General features: G+C 63.5%; 1 protein-coding gene across 6 annotated transcripts in view; it reads right to left on the reverse strand.

Moving 5' to 3' along the window:
- Positions 1-4151: 4151 nt before the first annotated feature.
- Positions 4152-19647, reverse strand: part of Tcf3 (transcription factor 3) — a 32070-nt gene continuing 16574 nt past the window's right edge. The window contains exons 4-19 of one of the 6 annotated variants that reach the window (XM_047531822.1): positions 17495-17568; positions 17206-17284; positions 15571-15638; positions 14445-14577; positions 13338-13387; positions 12122-12224; positions 11897-12057; positions 11682-11814; positions 11379-11437; positions 11223-11301; positions 10326-10399; positions 10005-10160; positions 9807-9930; positions 8068-8203; positions 4711-4934; positions 4152-4439 (exon numbers count right to left, since the gene is read on the reverse strand). In XM_047531822.1, coding sequence (XP_047387778.1) covers positions 4297-4439; positions 4711-4934; positions 8068-8203; positions 9807-9930; positions 10005-10160; positions 10326-10399; positions 11223-11301; positions 11379-11437; positions 11682-11814; positions 11897-12057; positions 12122-12224; positions 13338-13387; positions 14445-14577; positions 15571-15638; positions 17206-17284; positions 17495-17568 — 1796 coding nt within the window. In that variant the 3' untranslated portion in view covers positions 4152-4296. Of the gene's footprint in view, positions 4440-4710; positions 4938-7696; positions 7933-8067; positions 8204-9806; positions 9931-10004; positions 10161-10325; positions 10400-11222; positions 11302-11378; positions 11438-11681; positions 11815-11896; positions 12058-12121; positions 12225-13337; positions 13388-14444; positions 14578-15570; positions 15639-17205; positions 17285-17494; positions 17569-19647 lie in introns of those variants that run through there. The other 5 variants (XM_047531821.1, XM_047531820.1, XM_047531825.1 and 2 more) reach the window with 5 other exon arrangements.

Below are 19647 nucleotides of genomic sequence, written 5' to 3' on the forward strand. Positions count from 1 at the left end.
ACGGCGTCCGCGCCGCGACCGTGGTGGGCGGGGCTGCGGGGCCCCGTGGCCGGGCGGCGAGTCCGCGCGCGCGGTTGGACCCCGGCCCGCCGCCGCCCGCTGCCCCGGGGCGGCCCCGAGCGCCTGCCGGTTACGCGCGGCGCCGGACACGGCCCGACGGGAGGAGGCTCGCCAGGACCGCACTGGGAAGGGCGCCCCTGGAACCCCGTTCGCCGGGACGCGGGCCACGCGCCCTGCCTCCCTGAACTCCAGACGGCCCGGCCTCGGTTGTTGCCTGGAGGCCCCGGCGGGAGTCCTCGCAGGTTTTGGTTTGTGAGCGCTGGCGACCCCTCCTTCCGGCAGAGGGAGGCCTGGCTCCTTGCTTGGAGTCTCGGGGCCTCCCAGCCGAGACCGGCAGGTGCTCCTCGTCAGCTCCTGGCGTTGCGTCCCTGCCTCCAGTGACCTCCCAGACCCCGCCCGGCCAGAGGGCTCGAAAACCCCCAGCTTGCAGCCCCACCTCGGGCACGCACCCCGCCAGAAGAGGAGGAGCACCCCGGACGCTGCCGCTCCCGGAGCCTTCTCTTCCATCCGCACGCCCAGCACCTGGACAGAACGGCTAGAAAGGCCGGCGGAGCACCCGGGCTCCTCGCCTCTGGGGCCCAGCGTCGCAAGCGGGCCTGGTGGTTTGGCACCGACGCCGTGGTTTGCTTGCTCTGCTTTGGCGGCCGGGGTCCTGCGGCTCTCCAGCGGCTGCAGGTTCTCTCCTGCCGCTGTCCCAGGACACCCGAGCGTAGGCGCCGCCTTAATGTGGACAGTGTTGCTAGATCTTACCACTTGCCCTGGGGTGTTGGGTGTTTGGGTTTAGGAAGCACTTGACTAAGACCGTGTCCGCTGGTGGAGATTAAAAGAGTCGGGTGCAGACGCCGACATGAGGCCTGTTAAGGGAGGGGATGCTGGCGGGGGGCAGCAGTTCTTGAAGGCCTCATCGCTCCACCTGCCCCTGCTAAACGATAGTGACCCCAGAGGACCCCGGGCCACGTCTGGTGTCCCGGCATGAAGTGAGTGCTCACGGGGAGAACAATCCAGCAGGGGACACGCCGCCATCCTAGTATTTTTCATCTGCAACCCGGAATGCTCTCCAGCAAACCGGTCCCAGCTCCCAGCGCGGCGGAGGGGCGGGACTCTTTGAGCCACCCTGCCGCTCCTGGCGCCACCTAGTCCCTCTTAGAGGGCAGCGTGGTTCCTAATGACTGGCCCCTGGGGGTCACCCCTTCCAAGGGGTTGAGTCAAGTTCAGCAGTGACTTGCACCGACAGCATGAGCTCCAGGGAGCAGTGGAAGGTCGAGGAGACACCACAGGGCCCACCTCCTTGAGCAGCCTTGCCCATCGTTTGTATGGTCTGGTTCTGAAGAAGTTGTAAACGCCCCTCTCTGGAGCTTAGAGTCGATGTCGTTGGCAATAGGGAGCCATGGGAGGTTTCAGAGAGGAAATGGCAAAGTCCACCTTTGACTCCTGTACTGGTGATTGAACCTAGAGACTCACACGTGCTAGTCAAGCACTCTCTTGAGCCACATCCCCAGCCTGTTATTTTGAGAAGGGGTCTCGTTAAAAGTTGCTGATCTCGAATTTTCAATCCTCCTGCCACAGCCTCCTGGGTAGCTGGGATCGAAGGCATGTGCTACCATGCCTGGAGCATGCCCACCCTCAGCGGCAGGGCAGAGCAGGGCTCCCCTGAGAAGCCGGCTACAGCCACACCAGGCGACAGGAGCTGTGCAGCCCCTTTATCAGCCCAGCCCCTCTGCAGAGCCAGCACCCTGGGAGTCAGCCCCGTCCAGATCTCCTTTGAAGTGCAGGTTCCCTCTCCCCCTGCAGAGCTTTGGATGCAGCTGTTCCTAGGGGGAGGACCAGTGGCATACAAGCTACTGTCCCCTGCAGTGGACATCAGGGGCACCAAGGGTTCAAGGCCACCCCTCCTGACCCTTTCTCCTATCAGCACATCATGCTGGACAGACAGGATGGGCAACATCAGAGGTGTTATGAACAGGACAGGCTCAAAATCTGATTCCAAGAGGATCCTTTAAAAATCCCAAATAATCCAGCTGGCAGAGTCAACATGTTAAAAACAACAACAAAACAAAACTGTTCGTGGTATGGGGCCCGGGCAAATGCTCTGCCACTGAACTGCATCCCCAGCGTGTTTTGATTTATTTTAACTTTTCAAGTTTGAAACAGGGTCTTGCTAAGTTGCCCAGGCTGACCTCAAACATGGGACCTTCCTGCCTCAGTCTCCAGAGTAGCTGGGATGCCAGGGATATGCCATGCCTCGCTATAAATTTTTTCCCAAAAAATTTTTGTTAAGGGGGCTGGAGTGGTAGATAGCTCAGTGGTAGAGCACTTGCCTAGCACTTATGAGGCACTGGGTTCAATCCTTGGCACCTGATAAAAATAAGACAGAATATTGTGTCCATCTGCAACTAAAAAAAATACTTAAAAAAGTTAAGCTGTTTTTCTGACAGGCACGGTGGTGCACACCTACCATCCCAGCAGCTTGGGAGGCTGAAGCAGGAGGAAGCCAGTTCAAAACCAGCCTCAGCAACTTAGCAAGACCCTGTCTAAAAACAAGTGGAAAGGGATGTGACTCAGTGGTTGATGGCACCTGGGTTCAATACCTGGTACAGAAAAACATACAAACCCCCCCCCAAACACAAACTCCAGTTGTCCCGAGGCTCTGATCTGTAGCAGAGGCACTCCCCTCCCATCGAGAGGCTTCCTCTCATGTTGAGCTCATCTCAGCTCATAAATTACATGATACACAGCTCAGTCCTCAGGGCCTTGGGGTGCAGAGACTCCTCAGCCACTGCCCACTGGACCTACGGGTAGGACTAGATGACAAGAATGAAGCAGGCTGGCTTCCCAAGAGGTGGCCCACCAGCCTGGCAAGTCACCTTGGTGGATAGGGCGGATCCCAGTGAAGTCAGGCCACTGGATCTTCCCGGTGCCCTTGCTTTCCTGACCTTCCAGGGGCCCAGTTTGGGGAACTCCAAGCAGCCCTGCTACCCCAGGGGAGAGCACAACCGAGGGGAGGGACCCAGGATGCTGATAGGGAGCAGCAGACAACTTGGGAGGGTAGTAAGGCAGCTCCCCCAGGGCTGGACGAGTGACCATCCCCCACGTCTGGGACTATAGGGGTCCTGTGACATGAGATGCTGTTTCAGACCCAGGATAGTCCTGAGCTAGGCAGGACCGACTGGTTCCCCCTCCTGACATTAGACTAGGAATGGACACCGTGAGCCCGGCTGAGACCAGGATGCAGGTGAGGCCCTCACTGGCCTCTCTTGGGCACAGGGGCCCTCCTGCACCTTGCCACACAGCCTTGGATTGAGGGCAGCTGCTGCAGCCCTGGCACACTCCTGGTTAAGCTCTGGCCATCTGTCCACACCTGGGTGGTCACTTGTCAGGTGGTGAAGTGCCAGAGTGGGAGGGTGTGTCCTGTTGTACACTCCCTGGCAGCCGCTCTCCTAGTCCAGAGAACAAGCTGTGGCCCCCACTCGAGGCGTCACTAGTCCCAAGAGCCCCCGGGGAGAGCAGCCTGGAGGGCCTTGGGCTGAGCTCTGTGGTGGGGGAGGTACCCAGGACACTGTGGAAGCACCTTGGCCTCCTGTCCCTTCCCAAGGGCTGCCTGGGAAGACCCAGGCTGGCAGGTTCTGAGGGGGACATGGAGGGCGCTGCTGGAGCGGGTGAGGGGCTGCAGGGCGACGCTGGTCCTGATGCGACTTCAGTCGTCTGGGTGGTTATGAAAGGCACTGCTCACTTCTAGAAACAGGGACACAAGACTTTTATACAAAAAAAACCTTGTTGCTTACAAAACATATGCAAAAGAGAGCTTAAAAAAAAAGACACGGAAGGCATCCTCCTTGCTAATTTTCTTCTACATTAAAAAAATCTCATAACTAACGCTCTTTTTATTTTCCTTAAAAAAAATATTATGCTTAGGCACGATTTGCTGGTGGCTTTCGAAGAACAAGCCAGTTTTGCACAGCATCACCCTCGACCGAGTGAAGTTTCAGTTCTTCCATGTTTTATATCGTTAAGGCATTATCTTCTTTTCTGACAAAGTGTGTATTTGTTGCTTGCTTTCTGGGTTTGCTCACCCCCCAGCCCAGCCCAGTCAGTGGGGCCACATGGATTCCAGGATCTGCAGGAGAGGTGGCCAGACGGGATGCAGCAGGTCGCTCTTGGTTGAAGGGTGGTGAGGCTGCTCCATCACCCAAACCCAGCGTGGGGAGTAAGCTGGTCCCTCGTCCAGCAGGGCCATCCTCACATGTGCCCGGTGGGGTTGTGGGCCTCGCTCAGGCCCGGGTGGGAGCCTGACAGCACCATCGGGGGGTCTCCAACCACGCCTGACACCTTCTCCTCCTCTCGCCGCTTCAGGCAGGCTGCTTTGGGGTTCAGGTTCCGTTCTGGGGGAAGGGGAGAGTGTTGTGGGAAGAGGGTCCCCAGAGGGCCTGCGAGGGGCCGCAGGGTGGGGCGGGGGCCCCCGCACGCCTGTCTCCTCGCTGGAGAGAGCTGTCAGGGCCAGGGGGCTGTTGAGAGCAGGAATCCAGGGTGCCAGGGGACGTCGGGGGTCCTAAGGCAGCTACAGGAGAGCCCCACAGAGCACCGCGGGGCGGCAGGCTCAGGGCTGCTGAGGACGCCTGCACGGGAATGGGAGGGTCCAGCCTGGGAGCCTACCTCGCACCTGCTGCTCCAGGCCCAGGATGACCTGCACGGCCTGCTGCAGGATGAGCAGCTTGGTCTGCGCCTTGTCCGACTTGAGGTGCATCTGGCACATGCGCCCCAGCTCCCGGAAGGCCTCGTTAATGTCCCGCACACGCACCCGCTCCCGAGCGTTATTGGCCATGCGCCTCTCCCGGTCCCTCAGGTCCTTCTCCTCCAAGGACAGCACCTCTTCTGTACTGCTGGGTCACAGCACCAGGGCCTCTGTTAGTGCCAAGCCCAGGCAGGTGGGGCAGGGCCAGTGTGCAGAGGGTTCAGCTGGCTCTTGTGTTGTGCCTGACAGGCCAGTGCTGGTGTGGTGCAGTTGCCATCTGGTGTTGGCACAGGGGCAGGTGATGGCCAGTGGTGCACAGCCGTGAGGATGTGGGTGTAGGTGTGGGTGAGGACGAGGGTGCTGGTGTGGGTGAGGGTGTAGGTGCAGGTATAGCTAAGGGTGCTGGTGTGGGTGAGGGTTTGGGTGTAGGTGTGGGTGAGGGTGTAGCTGAGGATGAGGGTGCTGGTGAGAGTGTAGGTGAGGGTGAGGGTGTAGGTGAATGTGAAGGTGCTGGTGTGGGTGCAGGTGAGGGTGCTGGTGTGGGTGTAGGTGAGGGTGAGGGTGCTGGTGTGGGTGTAGGTGTGGGTGTAGGTGAGGGTGAGGGTGTAGGTGTGGGTGTAGGTGAGGGTGAGGGTGTAGGTGTGGGTACTGGTGTGGGTGAGGGTGTAGGTGCGGGTAAGGGTGCAGGTGTGGGTACTAATGTGGGTGAGGGTGTAGGTGCGGGTGAGGGTGTAGGTGAGGGTGTGGGTGAGGGTGTAGGTGTGGGTGCGAGTGAGGGTGCTGGTGTGGGTGTAGGTGAGGGTGTGGGTGTAGGTGAGGGTGTAGGTGCGGGTACTGGTGTGGGTGAGGGTGCTGGTGTGGGTACTAATGTGGGTGAGGGTGTAGGTGCGGGTGCTGGTGTGGGTGAGGGTACAGGTGTGGGTACTAATGTGGGTGAGGGTGTAGGTGCGGGTGCTGGTGTGGGTGGGGGTGCTGGTGTGGGTGTGGGTGAGGGTGTAGGTGTGGGTGAGGGTGTGAGGGTGTAGGTGTGGGTGCTGGTGAGGGTGAGGGTGCTGGTGAGGGTGAGGGTGTAGGTGTGGGTGCTGGTGAGGGTGAGGGTGTAGGTTGGGTGAGGGTGTGAGGGTGCTGGTGAGGGTGAGGGTGTAGGTATGGGTGCTGGTGAGGGTGAGGGTGCCGTGTGGGGACAGCTGGTGGGTGAGGTGGTGGACTGTTCACACCCACAGAGGCGTGCTCATCTGTGTGCAGAAACGTGACCACCAAGGCTTGCGGCCGTGCCCCTCAGACCCAGCTAGGGTCCAGGCTGTGTGTGCGGTCACGCGGAGAAGGACCCAGGCCAGACTGTCCCAACCACTGGTGATGGAGGCCCTGGCTTCCCAGCTGAAGACCCTGGAGCTGGTCTTCCAGGTCCCTGGCTCACTCCGCCAGCCCCGGCCAGCCCGTCCCTCTTGCTGCTGCCCCCGACGACGACGACCTTCCCCGTCAGAGCAGCTGCCCGCTGGGTGACCGTGCACTAGCCTGGCCAGCCTGCCCTGGGCAGGAGGCTCTCCACAAACCCAGGAGAGTCAGGCCCATGAGGAGTCCCCCAGCTCACACCCTGAGATCCCCAAGCTCCAAGCGCTTCTGACGGAAGGCACGCGCTCCAGGCTGCTCCAGGCTGCCCCTGGCTGCCCCACGCTGGGCCTGCAGGGGCCTCGGCTCTGAGCCCCACAACGGAGCTCCTCTAGGTGGAGCAGCGGCTCCCAGTCCCCGAGTCAGGGCACGGGCTCAGCACTGAGCCGCTGCACGCCACAGCCTGGAGCAGCGCCGCCCAGGCCCTCCTAGCGGTGGCTCTGGACCTGGGACCGCACTCCCCACACTTTGGTGTCCTTCTTGGTAGAGTGGGTGCCAATCACCCATGAACTCTGCAGCTCTGACTCACAGATGGAGGCCCCGCCTGGTGCGATCACAAGCAAGGTGCCTGAACCTGACCAGGCCTCCTCTGGAGCCCTGTCCTGCTCCTGGGGGAGGGCTGCCCTCCCCCACTTCCTGCCCTCCCTGCCTCCTAGGGCCTGGGTGGACCCCTTGGGAGGCAGCGCCCTGGGGCCCAGGACAAGCGCGCAGACCAAACTGAACCAGAGGCTGGTGAGCCCAGGTCCCTTCCTTCCCTCAAGGCCTGGTGGGCTTTGGGAGAGGAAAGGCCCCAAGGCTACAGCCACGGCCATCCTGGGGTCGGGCAGCAAGTGCGAGGTGAGGAGGGGCCACCATGGGGAGCAGAGGACGCAAGGCTGGGGCGGATGGGGAGAGCGAGAGGCAGAGAACAGAGAGGCGGGCTGGGGCACATGGGGTGGGACGGCACCACTGCTGGGGAGATGCGGAAACCTCAGAGCTGAGGGGACAGCGGCCGGGCTGGGACTAGCTCCGGTCCAAGCGACAGTGCTGCAGGAGAGAAAGGGTTAACAGGGCCAGGCAGGAGCAGGAGGTTAGGGAGGCGGCTGCCAGCAGGAGCGGGGCACTGGGCCACTGGGGCCAGGATGGGGCCTCTGCCTTCCACTTTCACCCGGCCCTGGGAACAGGGGGGAGGGACAATCCCACCTGCAGACGGGGAACCTCGGTCAGAGGGGGATGGGCTCAGGGGCTCTCCTGGGCATCTGCTCAAGCCCAAGGGCCCAGAGTGGTCTAGATGCCCGCCTGGCCTCTGGGCTCCAGGGCATGCCAGCCTGGGAGCTAGGCTCTAGGCTTCCCGAGGTGGGGCCGGGGGGACAGCCCTAGGCATACCCAGGTCTGCAGGACTCCCACCCAGGCCTGGTCACTGGGTTCAGAGGAAGGTCCTGGCAGGGGGCAGGGGCGGGCGGCAGGGGCGGCTCCGGGAAGCGAGGGTGAACCAGGACGTGGCTCCGGGGGGAGCGAGCGGGGCTGCGCCCCACTGACCTCGCACTTGCTGCTCCAGGTGCAGGATGACCGACACGGCCTGGTGCAGGATGAGCAGTTTGGTCTGGGGCTTCTCGCTGCTGAGGTGCAGCTGGCACATGCGCCCCAGCTCCTTAAAGGCCTCATTGATGTCCCGGACCCGCAGCCGCTCGCGGGCATTATTGGCCACCCGACGCTCCTTCTCCCGCTCGGCCTTCTGCTCTGGGGGGAGAAGGTCGTCCTCGTCCTCGTCTGGGCTATGGGGGGAGGGGGCCGGGGGCCAGAGGGAGACAGTGAGGAGGGGCGGGCACGGCCCGGCCCTCAGGGGTGTGTGGTGCGCTGTGGAGTGCCTGCGCTGCGGCCGCGGGGTGGCGAGGGCGGGCGGCGGGCACCTGGTCCGAGCGCGGGAGCCCTTCAGCTCCTTCCTCTCCTCCTCGGAGTTGTCCGCCACCGAGGCGTTCTCCTCGTCCTCCTTCTCCTCCCGCTTGATCTCGCCAGCGGCCACCGCAGCTCCCGCTCGCCCGAGTCCTGCAACAGGCCTGGCATCAGGCGGTGTGGCCTGGACAGCAGTGGCCTCCAAGGTACCTGACCAGCCCCCGTGACTCTCCTGGGACAGGCAGGTCTTGGATTGCAAGGAAAAAAAAACAGGCAAAACGAACCGAAATGCCCAGGACTGGGCCACCATGCCCACCGCACAGGGTCCGATTCTAGGGAAAGGGCCGCTCCGTGCGGAGCGCTGCCCGGCACGCTCACAGCCAAAGCCAACAGAAGGAGCCGTTCCTTCTTCTGGAGGACACCATGCTCCATGAAGAACCGGCACTGCACAGCCCTCACGCCACCCTGGCACACAGGCCACTGGAAGCACCCGCGATGCCAACACGAACGCCAGAGGAGCGACTCCCACAGCAGCCGCCGGGCAGGGCGGCTGGAGGCCAGCCTCAGCACCCCAGGACACGGCCGTGCACCCCGGCTCCACCCAGCGCGGCGGAAACCAGCCACTCCACACTGGAGACCTGGCCTGTGCGCACCTCCCTGCCCCGCAGCGGGGCACGTCAGGACAGCAGGGCGACGGGCACACGGCCCGCGTGACCTGAACGAGCCACCAAGGGTGCAGAGTGCGCAGGTCCACACCAGCACTCGTCAAGAGGAGACGGCACGGCCCAGGTGGGAGCTCCACACACGGAGCCTCCTTCACCATTGAGAAACACCCTTCACCCCCGAGGCTGGAGACGGAGGCTGGCACCACCACTCTGGAAAACCCTGGCACCGACTTGAAGGGGTGGGTGCATGTTTGCCCCAGAAGCCCTGGCAGGCATGCCAGGAGGCGCCTGAGCGCATGGGTGGCAGGAGGGCATGCGTGCAACCAGGTGAAGACCCTGTCCGCGGGAAGCCACAGCTATCATGTCCAAGAACAGGGAGCACAGTGCCTGATCTGGACCTCCACCCTGGACTCTCCCTGAGACGCTGCATTCTAAACGGCAGCTGTGAAAAAGGGCCAGATCCCGAGGGAGGGACAGGATGGGGCCCTGGAGGGGTGGACTAAGGCCAGGCTTGCTCGGCACTGTAGGCACATCCTGGGTCGTTCTTGGGGTGTCGTCCCTAGCCTCCACCTCTCCGGGCCAGGATACCCAAGTCTGATGGGTACACACATACAGACACGGCCACCAGAGGGCCCCCTGAGTCCCAAGCAGGCCCAGCCCTGCGCAGCTGTCCAGGTCCTCCCTCCCTGGGCTCCAGCAGCCCAGCCAGCACTGCCTGAGCACCAGCCTCCTCTCACAACCTGGCCCCCGCCTTGGGGTGCAGGCCCACCGGGTCTGCTCTGCCAGTCTCACCCTCAGGGCCTACGACAGTGCCAGCCCTGCTTCCCCCATGATGCCCCCAGCTGCCCAGGGCTCGCAGGACTCCACCTGAGAGCGGCGAACCCCGCCCTGCCCTGCTAGGGCCCTGGCTCAAGCCCTCTGCCTCAGCTTCCCGAGGAGCACCGGGGCCCAGGCCTGAGCCCACGTGCACCCTGCACACGGTAGGGAGTGCGTGTGGCCCCGTGGGCAGCATGGTCCCTGGGAAACCAGGGCTGTGTAGCGCGTTGCAGAGTGACATGGGATGGACAAGTGGCTTAGTAGCTGGGACTCACCGCTATAGGAGTCAGGTGGCCGCGAAAGGTCAGGCAGAGTGCCAGGTTGGCTGGGCAGGGCAGTGTGGTTGTGCAAGAGGCTGGCGCTGCCCGCAAGGCCGTCCTCAGGGTGGCCACTCCCAACCTGCAGTCGGGGCAGGGGTCACATCAGGGTGGCTGGCCCCGGCCCCACCCCCCACCACCCTGTCCGAGGCTCACCAGGCCGGTGTGCCGACCGCCAAGCGGCAAGGGGCCCACAAAGCTGGAGGCCAGCACTCCGGGGCCAGGCAGCAGCCCGTGCACGTCGCCTGCTGTGCCCACAGCATGGCTGCGAAGCACGTGGATGGCCTCGTCCAGGTGGTCTTCCATCTTGCTCTGTGGGGCACAGGGTGGGGTGAGGGGCCTGGCTGGGGCGCGCCCCTCCCCGTGGGCTCAACCCGGTGCCGGGCTTGGCCAGGCATGTCTGTCACACCGCGAGCCTGCTGCCATGGGCGACGTGACAGACACCAGCCCACCCCACGTGGCAGCAGGAAAACTCACCAGGCCAGGGAGACCCCCATCGTAGCTGGGCGATAAGGCACCGGGAGCCCCTGCTCGGGGCCACTGTGATGTCCCTGGAGAGGCGGAGGTGTGTGAACAGGCAGACCCAGGACAGGTGAGCCGCTGCGGGAGGGTGTTCCCAGGCGGCTGGGCGTCCTCCGAGGCTTGGGGTGGCCACTTCAGGGATGTCCTACACCAGCAAAGCTGCTCTTGGCCCCACCGGGCCCTAGTGTCTGGCCTCACAGCCCGGGGACCCCTGTCAGCAGGTCAGTCACGTCCACCCAGATTCCAAGAGCAATCGGTGCCTTGGAGAGTGGCTTCTCCCCATCCTGCCCCACATGCTCTGGGTTCCAGCAGCAGTCTGGAAAGTGGTTAGCTCCAGTAGAGACTGGACAGGCCCAGGGAAAGCCTGGGTTCCTGAGCTTCCCCACAGGGCAGAGTGGAGGATGGGGTTATTGTCACCACCACTGGCCAGGCCAACCAGAGCCTCTGGCTCCCACTTCCTCCCGTGCTCAGCAGATGCCAGGCACGATGGAGCAAGGACAGGGGCCTGCCCCCTGGCTGGCGCGACGCGGCGCGGGCACACAGCAGGCGCCCCTCAGCCTCCTCAGGAGGGAATGGCAGCAGGCTCCCTGTTCCTGCACTGTGAACTGCCAGGTGTCACCTCTGGGGACCTCACCCACGTGCAGACCTGACCTGGATGCTGACTCTTACTGCCTGGTCACGGACCAAGGCTTGAGGACACCTGTGGGCCACCTCGAGGGAGCCCTCCTGGTTTGCCCAGAGCACGACTCACTACAAGCTGTGCCCCCACCAGTCCCCATGCTGTGAGGCTGCAGGACCCCTCGGGTGAGCTGACCCCCACACCACCCATGTGGCCCCAGGCCCCTCACATACCCGGCAGGCCCTGAGGGGAGCCCACAGGGGTCGAGGGGCTGGGTGAGAAGTTGCTGCTGGAGTGATCTGGAGAGTAGATCTGTGCAGCAGAGGGGCAGGTGGTCAGAGGCTGGCCGTGCGGCGTCCCCAGCCCGCCTCCCCGGGCCCACGCCTCACCGAGGCCAGAGCCTTCCCAAGGGCGTCCCCAGAGCTGCCAGCCGTGGTCCCACGGGAGCCTGTGGGTGGAAAGAGGTGAGGATCAGCCTTGAGGTCAGATGTCCCATGTGACAAGTCCCCACGACACCTGCTGGGTTGAGGGTGAGCCCTGGGGACTACAGCGGGGCTACAGCAGGAAACGCACGACCCCAGGACCTTCCTGACTTCCTGTGGGGGTGACCCCAACAGAAGTGACAATGACTGGGGAACCGGCTCCGATCCCGTGGTGGCCGGCTGGCCCAGCGCTGTCCTGGGAGGGCGTACCGAGGAGGCCCTCAGCCCCACTGACGGGCGGGGTGTGGCTGGAGACGCTGCCGTAAGGAGCTCCAGGGGCTGAGGAGAAGGTGGACACGGCCGGAAGCCCGCCATTGACCTCCGCTCCATGCAGCTGGTAGCCCTGGTGCAGAGCAGAGGGGGTCAGGCGGTGCGGTCCAGGCCGGCTGGCTGGCTGGTCTGCCCACCTGCCCACCCAGGCCTACCACGCGCTCGTGCTGGTGCAGGCCGCTGAAGGTGCTGCTGCTCACAGGACCACCGCTGCCCGGTGTGAGGGGCAAGGGGGAGGAGCCGCCCCCCAGCATGGGCCCGAAGCCCGCCTGGCCAGGGCTGCTCCAGAGCTCCGCCGCGGGGTGCAGGCTGCTGTCTGTGGGGAGCAGGGGGTGAGGCGGGGTGGAGGACCCAGCCCCCCCGGGGCGAGCCCCACACACCTGCCATGTAGAAGGGGCTGGGGTAGGTGCTGCTGGGGGTCTTGGCAGAGGGGTAGGCGGCTGTGTCCCTGCCAAAGTCGTCCCCCGAGCTGGGCGGGTACACCTGCAGGCGTGAGGACAGAGGAGCCAGTCACCCCAGCATCGCTCCCCACAGGCCGGAACCGCCCGCCCGCCCGCCCAGGTATGCCTGGGTCCGCGGGTGAGGGTGCCCTGTGGCTGGCCGCAGACGCCTGCTCCTGTTGACCCTGGCCAAACCCTCGCTCTCCTCCTCACCTGCCAGGCTCCTCCAGCCCACGCCTGACCCGCCAGGTCCCAGAGGAGCGTGTGGCATGGCCACCCAAGGGCAGCTATGGTAAGGGGGCCCCCCCATCAGCACCAACTGTGACGCTGACCACTCGGCGCTACTGGAAGCCAGGCCCAGCAGGGGAGTGGACACCAGGACAGTGTGGTGTGACTGAAGCAGGGCCCCAGGGTCACAGTCTCATCACCTGCATGCCTGCCACCTTCCTCCTTGTGTCCCCAGAGCTGGTCCCCACCCCCATGTCGTAGGAAGTGGGTATGAGGCCTGATGAGGAAGGCGGGCCCTGTGGCAGGGGAGCAGGCGCCCACCCCAATTCACGCTGACCAGGACGGGGACGCGGCCACACAAGGCGCGTGCCTGCCCATGGCCAGGGCTCCCGGCAGCAGCGGCGGTGCCAGCAGGGGAGTCCAGCACAGCACCCCTGCTCCCAGCCGCACACACCGCAGGAGCACGGCAGCGCGGGTGCGGACGGCCCCACCATCTGCTATGTCTGGCCATCAGCCAACCACCGGGCAGCAGGATGGGGACGCAGGGCAGGTGGGGGACAGGCCCTGGAAAGGGCCCCAGGAGGGCCTGCCTGCCTGGCTCCTGGACCCCACGCGTGCCCCAGGGGCCTCCTCCTAGGGCAGGCGAGGCCCAGGCTGCAACGGAGACCTCGAGACTGTCGCCCCGGGAGGGCCTGTCAGAGCTGGGCCTTAGGGTGGCTTTAGGCTCGGAGCCCACCCAGCGCTGGCCACACATGCTCGGGGTGGCAGAGGCACGCACAGCTCAGTACCCTCACAAGCCCTGTGGCCCTGACAGGGAGGGCCACCTAAGCCCTGGGTAGGAGATGTGGCCCTGACAGGGAGGGCCACCTAAGCCCTGGGGGCAGGAGAGGCGCTCCTCAAGTGTGGTTTCTGCCATGGCACCACTCACCGAGGAAGGAAGACCAGGCGGAACCTTCCGGACCTTCTTGGGCTGTGTGTCTGTTGAGAGAGAGAAATGAGGGATGCCCCTCAGTGACTGTCCCCACCCCTTGGACACCCGGTCACTGGTGGGGACTGGTCATGGAGCAGCTCCTGCCCTGCACTCTGGAGAAGAGATCTTCACCGGGTGGGTAACATTAAACATCTTGGCTGGGCATGGTGGTCATGCCTGTCACCCCAGCAACTCAGGAGGCTGTGGCAGAAAGATGGCAAATTCGAGAACAGTCTGGCTGAAGCTCTGTCCCAACATAAAGCAGCGAGGCTGGGGTGCAGCTCAGTGGCATGGTACCCTGGGTTCAAGTCTCAGTACTGCCAAAAAGAAGAACGAAACCTCAAGTCCACCTACGTGAGCTTGAAAATGCAAAAAACCCCAGGGTGGGTGGACAGGAATCTGGGAAGCGGCGTCAACAGACACTGAGTGGAGCTGGCTGAGGGGCCAGGCCTGCTCCTTCCACTGATCCACGGCACGTGCCTGAACTCACCCACCCCACAGACTTTGTAGCCCGCACCTGACATTCCAGACACTTTCTCCACCCTTCAGGTACATGCAGGCAGCGAAGGCCAGAGCCACCTCTGTGCACCCTGCAGCTGTGCCGGCCACCTGTGCTGCTCACAAGGGACCCAGGTCCTCGCTGGCCCCAAGAGCTCCTGGTCTGGCTGGCTGATAGGGCCCCAGGCAGTGCACACCCACCAACTGGGAAAGGCCGAGGCAGAGGTAAGCCACAGTGCCCATGCAGGGCTGGAGGATGGAGGCACTCGGGCTGGGTTTCTCAGATAAATCAACAAGGGGCATCTCAAGAGAAATACACAAAAACAGGTCCCATAATGACCAGCAGTTTGGAGGCTCATGGAAACCCGGCCCTAGGTCTCTCTGGGGAGTGACAGCTCTGTGCCTGTGGATTTTGGGCACTGTGACGAAGGTGGAAGTGCCCGCTCTGGGTCAGCTCATGCCTGCGCATCCCACCCCCATGTGCCTAGCAACCAGCCAGGACCTGGCATCCCCTGGCCACTGCCTGCCAACGCCCTGGCTAAGAGGAAGACAAGCCATCCTACTCACCCAGGCCACTGTCTGCAGCTCTCCGCCGAGGGTTGCTGGGGTACGAGGAGTAATACTGGGAGCTGCCCTTGATGCCAGAGGGGGAGAGCGGCCCGGGGCTGCTGAGGGCCAGTTCGCCAGGCAGGAAGCCAGCCTGCAGGGGACAGCAGGAGGCACAGGGTCACTGTCCAGGCCAACTCCAGTAAACACCCATCAACTGAAAAAGGTCGAACCCAGACACGTCTGGGGTGACCCTGGCCCTCGGGGTGGGGGCCTCTTCTGCTGGATTGGGACCTCACTTTGGTGACGCAGGCGCTACTCTCCAACCTAAGGCGTTAGGGACGGCAAGGCAGCCTGGCCGGCACCTGGCGACCGACCGCTCTGGCTGCTTGGGTGGGTGCCGCTGGGCCTGGGTCCTTCCTACTGTCCTGTCCTTTCTACCCCAAGTGTCCCTGTGCACACGCTGGCTCGAGACGGGCTTCCGCCCCTCGAGTATCAGGGCACCCGAGCAGGCTCCTGTGCTTCCTCTGCAGGGCCTGCTGGGGTGGGCAGCCTCCCCTCACTGGCCCTGGTGCCAGGCTCTGCTTCTCCCAAGTGGCACCGCAGGCTGCCCTGCCACTCAGGGCCCCGTGAGGCCTAGCAGGCCTGCAAGTGTGGCCCCCACCCATGGCTGGTGTCCAGCAGTTTGGGGGAGCCAGCTCAGACAGGCCAGACTGCACCTGGGACTGGGGAGTCTGGTGGGAACAAGGAAGAAATCCTTGGGGGTGTGGGGACGGGGCTCTGAGGGGACCCAGGGACAGGAGGCCAGGCTGGAACCACTGGCCATTAGGCCATGTTGGCCTCACAGATGGGAACTGTGTGGTGAGACTTTCACCTGGGCTGGGGCAACCCCTGGGTGGTGCACCTATGCACAGTATAGGCCTGGCTTGGTGGGGGAGCCAGAGGGCAAGTGGTCGTGGCCACCCTTGTGATGCCCACCCTAACCAGCAGCCCCACAAGGCCCAGCAACAGAGGACTTCTGAGCAATCTGTTTAAAATGGAAAATCAAAACAAGGGGGTGGGAGGCCACAGGCTGGGCACAGGCTCTGAACACTGGCACCCTCTGCCTGCCCCCTGGCCCCGCTGCTGGCCGCTCTGCGGCCCTCACCTGAGTCAAGCTGCCAACGCCAGTATCTCTCCCGAAGGTGGCACAGGCGCCCCGCTCACCGCCCTTGCCTGGAGGGGAAGGAGGGTCACTGGGGCAGACTCCCAGACAGACTCCACGCTCACACTGCCTGCGACACAGTGCGGTGCCTGGGCTGCAGCGGGCTGGGTCCACCTGTTCCTGGAGCTGGGCTCCAGCCCACCCTGCGCCCTGAGCCTGGCTTGGGGCCCTTCGTTTCAAGGCTGTGGTGACAACTTCTGGGGGTGCCAGTGGCAGGTCTACCACGGGGCCTGTGCTACGTGCACATAACACCCACTAGGCCCAGCATCCAGGCCTGGGGCTCCCACAAACAGCTTGTGGTCTGCCCAAAGGGCAGCCCAGCCTGCTGGTCAATGGTCACTTTGTAAACCAGCACATAAGCCACACTTAACTACAGGCACCCATCTGGATGCTGCTTCAAGCCTCTTGGGAAGAAGAGGCATGCAAGGCCCAGGGCTCCCTGGGGACTGTCTGAGAGCAATGCCCAGCAGTCAGACTCCTGCAGTGCACAGATGCCTAGATCCAGCCTTGCCTGAAGCAGTATCCCCAGAGTACTCAGCACCTGAGCCACCTAAGTCCCCCTTGGACTTAAACTGGGCACAGAACCTGCCTGACTGGAGGGGAGGGGCAGGGGCGAGACAGAGAAGATGCTTCTCCTGGGCAAGCAGTCAGAGTGCTTGGTCCACTGATGTGGACTACTCTCAAACTAGGAAAAAGCCCAAACCCCTCAGCTTTAAAAGAAGGTCCACCAGACTTGTGGAAAGAGGCTGCTGGAGTGCAGCGCTGCCCCTCCCACTTCACCCGGTGACCCGCGGCAGTGGGGTTGGAGCGGGTGCTCAGAGGTGCCAGGAACCCTGCGACCCTACCCCACTTGCTGCCGGCTCCTGCGAGTGTACAGCCCCCAGAGGCATGTGGGCAGGGGAGGCAGGCCCAGGTGAGGACCCAGCTGGGCTCTGGGCACTGCAGCCGCTTGGAAGCTACCGCCAGCCCTGCTTACCCCGGGGCCAGCAGGAAGCTGAGGAGGCTGAGAGAAGGCACAGCAAGATGGGAACCCGGCATCCCCGCAGGTGTAGGGCCACCCTGGGTCATGTAGCAGGCCGGGCCTCGCAGCCCTTGGGTAGGACAAGGCGTGGGGTGCCCTGCTGCACCCCCTCGCCACTCGGCTTCCTGCTTGTCCATCAACACTGGCAGGAGAGGACTGCCCCTTAAGGTATCCTCAGTCCATGAGGCCAAGGGGTCACAGAGCTCATGCCAGCAGTCACCACTGGAAGATGGTGACACTCCCGAGGCCTTGACTTGTCACCAGACTGCTCCCCACCATGGGACAGCCTGCCAGCTGCAGCCTAAGGACCCCCAGGTGACGAGGGCTTGGTCAGCACCTGGCTGACCACAGACCTTGGACACTCATATTTGGTTCCCTCTGGCTGCTAGGGCCAGCCCACCTTCCTGAGTTGCCAGTGGACACCTAGCCAGCCACCACAGGCCCCTGCCCCACAGCAGCCTGCATGAGGCAGGTCCAAGCCATGCCTGAGTGCGCGGGCAGTCCACCCAGACGGGCTCCAGTGCCCTGGCCAGGCCTGAGAATGGATGCCCACTCACCTCCAAGTCCAGGTCCCAGGAATGTGGACGAAGAAAGGCTGCCGTGGGCCTCACTGAAGTGGGCACCATCACTGTAGGCCTAGGGAGATGGGCTGGAATGAGGGCCCAGGCCCACAGCACAGTGGACACTGGGCATGCCAGGGCCAGCCCTGGGACTCCAACCTGCACCCTGGAGCCCAGCCCCAGCGTAAGGGAGTTGACGGACGTCCCTCCCACCCAGCCTGTCTCCTCACCCGCCCCTCGCCCCTGGGCAGGGAAACCCATGTCTTGGGTCACAGAGGATCCTCACCCGGCTGGGGTCGAAGGAGGAATTGTTCTGGTCACCAGTGCCCCAGGAACCCGAGCTGGGCCGGTCCTCGAGGCCTGCGGGGCAAGAGGGAGTCGAGCCACCTCAGATCTGCCGGCTCTGGCCTTCAGTGCCCACTGCCTCTGGAGAGGCCCGCACAGACCCAGAGGCCTCCTGGAGCCTCACAGCCGACGTCCTGGAATCCTGGGGGCTCGGCAGACGCCCGCCAGCTGTGTCTCCTGGCAAACTCCTGCCCACCCACCAACACCCCAGCCCCACCCTGGGCCGGGCCTTCACTCCTATGCCGAGCTTCCTACCCAGCCCAGGACTCTCCGTCAATCCTAACTGCCCACAAAGAGGCATCCATGTCACGTGGGATGGGACAAAGGCTCACCAGGGCAGGAACGAACGTGAGCTCTGATCCTGGGAGGTGGGAGCCTTCCACTGGCTGTGGCCCGGGGGGAAGGCTGAGAAGCAATGGCAGCATGGCCTACCCACCAGGCACGGGCCGAGGCCTTGGATGGGAGCCCGGAGGCACTACACGGCTGGGGTGGCCTGCAGCACGGCAGGAGTTAACCCGCTGAGCCCCAAGAACCTTGTCCCAGGGGTGGGGCGAGGCAGGGTGGGGTCCTTATCTCCCCCACACTGCAGACAACAGCCCTGGACTGGCCATAGGCTGCCTGGCTCCTTCCCCCTCGTGGGGGGCACAGAGAGTAGCCCAGGACCCCCGCCTGGCTGCGGCAGGACCGGGATGCTCCTGGCCAACTCCAGCCCTCCAGCTCCCTGCCTCTGCTACCATCCCACCGGAGAGCTCCTGCTTAACTGCTGTCTAATTTACATGATTACGCATCTTAATCAGCCAAACTAATGAATATTCACGTCTCATTAGATCAGATGGAGACGGGGCTGCGGCACTACCAGGGCGGGGGGCCAGGCAGGGCCCGCGCTGACCGTGTTCGTCACCAGGCTTGGGGTGTCTCCCGGGTCCTGGCCTGGGCTTCTGGGAAGGAGCGGTGGGCTGGCTGAGGGAGCTTGGGTCAAGGGGCCTTGGTGGCACTGTACACTCACCTGCCCACTGCCCCTCCCTGCTGGCCACCACCCCATGAAAACAAGCCCCCTCCCTGAGGGCACCTCCCTGAGGGTTCCTGGACCCCTGGAGTAGGAGAAGGGTCAGATTCCTTCCCAAAACTGCAGCTGGGTTGAGCCTGGTGAGGGCTGGACCTGCACCCACAGCTCCCACTCAGAGCCTGGCGACAGTGGGGGCTTTCCTGGGGTCCCCACGCAGGCCAGACCAGCCCCCGGCAGGGGTGACGGGCTCTGCTCCACATTTCCTGGAATGCAGACTGGCCCTCGTCCAATGCCAAAAAAACAGGGAACCCCTCCCCCACCCACATTAATAGTTATTAACACCCCCGATTAATTATGCATTCCAGTGACGCGTCGGGAATATGCACAGCCCAGTCCTCCGTGGTATGCTGAGGGGACCTTGACAGAACAGGGCATTGCTGGTGAGTTCAGATCCTCCTCTAAGGCTGGCAGTGAAGTGCCAAGGGCAAGTGCCAGGGAAGGGGTCTGAGTGGGCAGGGTGGGGCACTGGGGCCGGGCTCGGGTGAAGGCCAGACTATCCTGACATAGTTACCCCCCATTCCAGAATACGAGCTGGCTGCCCACGCCCTGCCCAGCTCTGCTCTTCGTCCCCCATCCACTTCCTTTTCCCCTCCGGAGGCTGACCTGCCTGCCCCTCCCAACCCCAGGCTTCTGCATCCCCACCACTGCCTGGTCCAGAGCTGGGTCCCCAAGTACCCATCTTCCACTTGTCCAATCCACTCTGAGTAGCAGGCGCAGCTGACCCTTCCCTCCTGTGCTGTCCCATGCAGCAGCCACCTGAGCAACTAACAGCTTCAGCTTCACACACAATCAGCGGGGTCAGAAACAAGGTCCAATCACAAGTAATACTTTTTTTCGGTATTCTGGATGGAACCCAAGGCTTCAAGCATGCTGGGCAAATGACCCACAACAGAGCTACATCCCCACTTTGATCTTTCTGAGAGAGGATGTCACTAAGTTGCAGAGAGTGACCTTGAATTGGGGATCCTCCTGACTCAGCCTCCTGGGTGGCCAGGATAACAGGTGTGCTCCAGCGCACCTGGCTGTTC

Source organism: Sciurus carolinensis, chromosome 17 (genome assembly GCF_902686445.1).
Source record: "Sciurus carolinensis chromosome 17, mSciCar1.2, whole genome shotgun sequence".
In the NCBI taxonomy this organism is placed as follows: Eukaryota; Metazoa; Chordata; class Mammalia; order Rodentia; family Sciuridae; genus Sciurus; species Sciurus carolinensis.